General features: G+C 40.3%; 1 protein-coding gene across 3 annotated transcripts in view; it reads right to left on the bottom strand.

Moving 5' to 3' along the window:
• Nucleotides 1-1,310: 1,310 nt before the first annotated feature.
• Nucleotides 1,311-6,000, bottom strand: part of CBY2 (chibby family member 2) — a 96,222-nt gene continuing 91,532 nt past the window's right edge. For all 3 annotated transcript variants that reach the window (XM_042460761.1, XM_042460764.1, XM_042460760.1), the window contains one exon: nucleotides 1,311-2,404. In XM_042460761.1, coding sequence (XP_042316695.1) covers nucleotides 1,435-2,346 — 912 coding nt within the window. In that variant the 5' untranslated portion in view covers nucleotides 2,347-2,404 and the 3' untranslated portion in view covers nucleotides 1,311-1,434. The remainder of the gene's footprint in view (nucleotides 2,405-6,000) is intronic.

Genomic DNA, 6,000 nt, shown 5'->3' with positions numbered 1-6,000 from the left:
CATAGCCCTAACCCCAGCCAAAGCCCTAACCCTAGACATAACTCTAATCTTAACTCTAACCCTACACCTAACCCATAACCAAAATGCTAGCTGTAATCCTAGCCCTACCACTAACCCTAACTCTAGCACTAACCCTAGACTTAACCATAACCCTAAACCTACACCTAACCCTAACACTAGCCCAAGCCCTAAGCCTAACCTTAACCGTAGACCTAACCCTAATCCTAAACCAAGCCCTGTCCCTAACTAGAACCTGAACCCTAGCCCAAGCCCTAAGTCTAACCTTAACCCTAACCCTAGACCTAACCCTAATCCTAAACCAAGCCCTGTTCCTAACCAGAACCTGAACCCTAGCCCAAGCCCTAACCCTTAGCCTAGACCTAACCCTAAATCAAGCCCTGTACCTAACCAGATGATTTGTATCATCCAGGGAGATTATCGCACACAACCTATCTCGTCCCCCTACCCCCGAAATGGGTGGAACAAACTACAGGTGTTACAAGATCCCTATGCATACCGGGTGTCAGTTCTCTTTTCAAAGATGTTCCTGTGGTTGTCCCTTGCTTTTGGTGAGCCTGTCAAAGCCCTGGCTGATTTCTGGAATGAAAAAAGGATTAAGGTGGTGGACACAATTGTCTCTGAGTGTCCCCTCCCATCAATTGAAGCCAAGTGGCCTCCCTGGTTAATTAGCGAGTTGGTGGTGATGGAAGGAAGATATAATACAGTCATCCCTCAGTGTTTGCTGCTTTGACACTCACTGTTTCGATTATTCACGAGGTCAAGGCCACTGCCTGCACTCTCGTCCTCCCTCACTCCCTCCCAGGCATTTCCCCTGGGGAGGGAAAAAGCCCAGGAGGGAAAGGCTGGGATGGGTGTGTGCACCTATCCTGCTCTTTTCCAGGATGGAGAGCTGCCTCTTTCCCCAAACAACTGTCTGCCTTGGGAAAGAATTTGGGGAAAGCGAACACACACCCCTTCCTCCCATTCCAAGGGTTCAGAGAGCTCTCTGGAGCTCCTTGAAGCCTTGGAAGGGAAGGAGGGAGCCACAAATGCATGCTCCCCCACCCTTCCAGTGCCTCAGAGAGCTTGCTAGAGCTGTTTGAGCTTCAGAAGGGAGATGAGGGGAGCATGCACTGTATATGGGTTTTATATTTTATATTCCGACTGTATCGTTGCATATCATTATGTTTCTGCTATCGCTCCCCACTTTACACATGAATTTTGACTTTCATGTGCCCCTAAGCCCTGTGAATGTCAAGGGTCAACTGTAATTTTAAATATTTTAAAAACTTTATCACTGTTTTCCTGAATCAACAACAGAACTTTATTAGGTCTTACACCACAGGAGAGAGATAATTTCCTAAAAGTAGTTAGCCTATGCAGCCTACCCAATCTCCCTGTAACTATTCAGGTTTCAGCAATTATCAGGCTTCTTCATTCAGTATTCTCTGACTCCTGCATGAAAGCAAAGGAGTTAAGCTCCTCTTGCAGCAAGCCCATCTGAGCAATAATTTTACTGAGAGCACCTTTGATGGCCTTTTGTTGGAGTTTAAGCGTATTGTTCTCCTCCCAAAGTATTTTGTTCCCTCCTTGAACAGTCTGAAGGGCCTGCTTTTCTTCCATAAGTACATGGTTCTCTCTCAGGAGAAACAGTACAGTTTGGTTCAGTTTCTGCACAGCTTCAAGTATTTCATTCTCATCTAATAATGATAAGGAAGTTTGTTGTCTTTCCTTTCCTGTCATGGCACTGTTCTCTTCTTGGATTTCCTGTACAATTCTCACAGCATCAGCTGATGCAGGCTTATTATTGGCTTCCTGGACTATATTCTTTTTAGTTTCCTGGTCTAGGGAGTCTTCTTTCTTAAGGACTGGGGTGAGTTTTCTCTCCTGAGAGAAGACCTTCAGTGGCAAATTCTTTTCCAGAAAGAGTTGAAGGGCTTTTTTCTCTCCTTGGATAAGTTGAATGGCTTTGTTTTCCTTACTGTTCTGGAGTCCTTCTATGAGTGGAAGAGCTACTAAAGGCTTATTTTCCTGCTGGAGGATTTGTTGGAGACTTTCATCATAGATAACCTGAATGCCTTTGTTCTCCATCCTTAGGTACTGGAGTGCCTTATTCTCTTCCCGAAGTGCCCTGTTTTCCACCCGAAGGGCCTTGTTTTCTTCCCAGAGGGCTTTGTTTTCTTCCCAGAGGGTCCAGTCATTATGCATCTTCTTGTTAACATGTTTCTTTTGAGCTTCTGCTGAGGAAGGAAATGCTGATTGAATACATGTTTCGTTCACCCACTTGCCATCCAGGAAGATAAAGGTGTCATCACTGAGTTTGACTCTTGGTGGGATGCAATCCATCTTTACCTTCCAGTAGATGCATGTGTTGGTTCACAAGAAAGTCTGAAGAGCTGGATTACTGCATGAAAGTGAAGAAATACACATTAAATAATATTCTTTAATAGTTCAGTAGCAATATTAGTTATACTAATGCTGAACTCTGAAATCATTGCTATTAAAATAATAGACTGTGAAATACACTGAATCGGTTTTAAAGCATACAGTATAAGGAATTGTTTGAAATAATATGAGGATATAAAGCCATTCTCAGGTTACTATCAGGTAGTATGGATTTAACTACAGTGCACCTATGCCTTTACTTCCTTTTCCTGAATCCCTTGGATAGTTTTAGTTCTTAATGAAATAGATTGTGCCAGTGCATAAAATCTGCAGAGCTTCCACATGATCTGGGCTGCTCATTTTGGTATCTCACTATCCTCTGAACTTGGGTTCATAGATGGAGGCTGCATTTGGGAGTGCTGTGCTTTTCTCCTGTATGGCATGACACTCTATCCTCCTATGGTTAGTATGAATGCTGGACAGAAATTAAAGGATGGAGGTGAGAAAGGAAGCCCTGCCAGAAGGATGTTACAGAAATCAAATTGTGAGACCACTAGAGCATTGGCCAGAATCTTGATAGTAAAGGCAGAGAGAAATGGTCAGATTTTGGCAATAAAAAGAATCTACATGCCTTAGCTGTGGTCTGGATCTGGGGGATACATGACACAAACAGGAAAATCATGGTAGAAAAGACCAGTGCAATAATCTCCACAGACAGGACAAAGGACAGGTTGTTTACCTGTAAGTGTAGATCTTGAAGTGGTCATCTGTTAAATCACACAACCCTGGCCCCTCATCATGTCCTACCTCTCCTTACATCCTGGGCTGCTGCTCTGGTGTCCATGTAACTGAGGGCTTAGGTAAGAAGCAAATTAGTAGGTTGCTCAGTGAGTGAGTGGGGCTGCAGCCAAAACACTTATATAGTAGTTCAAGAAGTTTCGAAAGGTGCACTCTGCAGGCACAAGAAAACCCATTTGTGTGATTTCATAGATGACCATTCAAAGATCAACAGTTACAGGTAAGCAACCTGTCCTTCAATTGTGTTTTAACTTTTGTATTAATAGGGTTTTGTTTTTGTTTTTTGTGGCGGGGGTGGGTGGGAGTTAGTTGTACTGTGTTTTTAACGGTTGTAAGGTGTTCTGAATCTGATGCTGGGAGAAAGGTGGGGCTGGATGGACGGACAAACAAAAATAATATAGCATTCAGAATGAGCTTAGACATTCAAGAAAGGTCAAAATATTAAAGGGATTTTCCAACAATGTTCGGAGCAAGTCAAGAGGAGGAAGAAGTTGTAAGTATGAAGCATGGATGTCAGATTCACTGCTATGTAAGCTGCCCCCTAGACAATCACACAGCTCCTGCATTTTGTCAAACAGGACAGATTTATTGACAGGAAAGGAAAACAGCATAGCATGCACTGCTGGATCTGAGTTTACAGTTCACAATCAAACATTTATACATGTCAATTATGTTCCTACCTCCACATCCTAAAACCAGCCACCATTGCTCACTTTATTTTCAAACGTTCCTGTGCACCCGACTTTCTCACAATAAAGTTGTTGGCAATAGCATTTACAAAGCACCAAATTCTTTCACATGGGAGAACCATGTTGCTCCCAAGGTCCCTTTCTCACAGAGGCTAGATAGCCTTGAAATATTTTGTAACATTTTGAGTTTTAACTGCTTTTATATGATGTTTTAACCTAATGTACTTCTGATTGTATTTTATATTGTAAATCCTGTGCTGTATAGTTGCTTTGAATTTGTAAACCGCTTTGATCCCAGGAAAAGTGGTATAGAAATAAAGATTTATTATTATTATTATTATTATTATTATTATCATCATCATCATAAGCATGTCTGTCTTCTCAGACTAAGAATATTCCACACCTGGCTGTCTGATAAACAATCTTAACAGGCTAACTAACATTCCACCTCAGGTTCAAACATAAAATTTCAAATCACTAAACTTATATATACATCCATTATAAAACGCAGCATTCTAGCATTAATCCTCTTAATTAAACATCATTAACAGTTTTCCAATCATATAATTTCATTCGCATTACTATTGTCACATTTGGCTTCTCTTAACACAGTTGACCCTCTGTTTTCACAGGGGATCCATTCCGGACCCCCCCCCCCCCTTTGAAAACGGAGACTCACCAATATTCAAACCCCATAGGCTCGAATGAGCTGTGTGCTATTGAAAATTACAGAGATCACTCCTCTGTGAATATTGAAGACCGCAGACCTCAAGTCCACGAGAAAGGAGGGGTGACTGTATATTCAATCATGCATTCCATTCATTTATGCTAAAGGTGCCTATATTTCAAATTTATTCTAGTACGTAGTCATCTTTGGCTTTATGGCAGTCAATGCAAATAACATTTTTATTACATTTCTTTTTTCTTCTTTTTTCTCTTTATTATTTTTCCATTACAAAGAAACATAACAATATTTCATATGTTTATCTATACATAAGCTTTCTTGACTTCCAAATCTTACATTTACTTGTCTAAATTTATCCCCGACAAATAAATCATTACTTATAATAAGATAAGACTTAGTGGGATGGTCCCATATCTGTATTTTACATGTCTTTCTCTTTTTCAATATATTTCTAATTACAAACTTATAAGCTCTTTAAGGTACTTATTTGAAAATACGTCTTTCTTTTTACATACAGTATTTAATTTTATCCCCCATATATTGTTTAGATATTTTGACACGAGTTTCCATTCTTTTTCCCAATAGTCTGTTGATTTCTTATTGTTCCAAACAGTTATTTTGTCCATTTATTTTAATTCTAAGACCTTTCCTATCCATTCCTCTAGTGTAGGTATTTTTTCTAGTTTCCAATACTTAGCCAATGTAATTCTGGCTGCAGTTACCAGATATAAAACCATTCTCCAGTGTATTTTCTCTTTGTCTGCTCTTAAAGCAAAGGTCATGTTAAGAAGATATAACTCAGGAATACATGGGAATTTTAGGTCTAAAATTTGTTGCATTGTTTTGTGTATTTTTGCCCAGTATTTTTTAACTTTTGGGCATGACCACCAAACATGATGGCAATAGCATTTACATTTCTATAATATTTAACCCAATTTAAAACTAATTAGGAACACAACATCATGTCAGCGCAAACCATGCACTTTACCTCTGTCTTCTTCTGAAAGAAAAAGGCACTTAGCTAGTGGAGCTAATGCAATAAGGGAGCAGTATGCCTAGGTGTACCCCTGCCTTGTTTGGATTAAATTTGAATGAAGACAACAAGCTAAACATGAATCAACAGTGTGATGTACTGGCCAAAAAAAGGCCAGTGCAATTCTAGGATGCATTGGCAGAACTGTACAGTAGTTCCAGATCAATGGTAGCAATACTCCAACTCTGTTCTCTTTTGGACAGATCTAGGAATACTATGGCCTGTTACAGACTGCCAAAATAAAGCTGCTTCAGGTCTCTTTGGAGGTATGCTATTTAAATGATGCATGGGTCCTAAGAGTCCGGAGGTCACACCAAAGCCACACTCCTTTCCTAAGCACTGGAGTGCAGCTTAGGTGCAGCTTCTAGATTCTTAGGGTGCATGCATCATTTAAATAGCATACCTCCAAA

The sequence above is a fragment of the Sceloporus undulatus genome, chromosome 3, assembly GCF_019175285.1.
Source record: "Sceloporus undulatus isolate JIND9_A2432 ecotype Alabama chromosome 3, SceUnd_v1.1, whole genome shotgun sequence".
NCBI classification, from domain to species: domain Eukaryota; kingdom Metazoa; phylum Chordata; class Lepidosauria; order Squamata; family Phrynosomatidae; genus Sceloporus; species Sceloporus undulatus.
The sequence above is the reverse complement of the archived record's forward strand: the minus strand, read 5'-3'. Positions and strand labels throughout refer to the sequence as shown.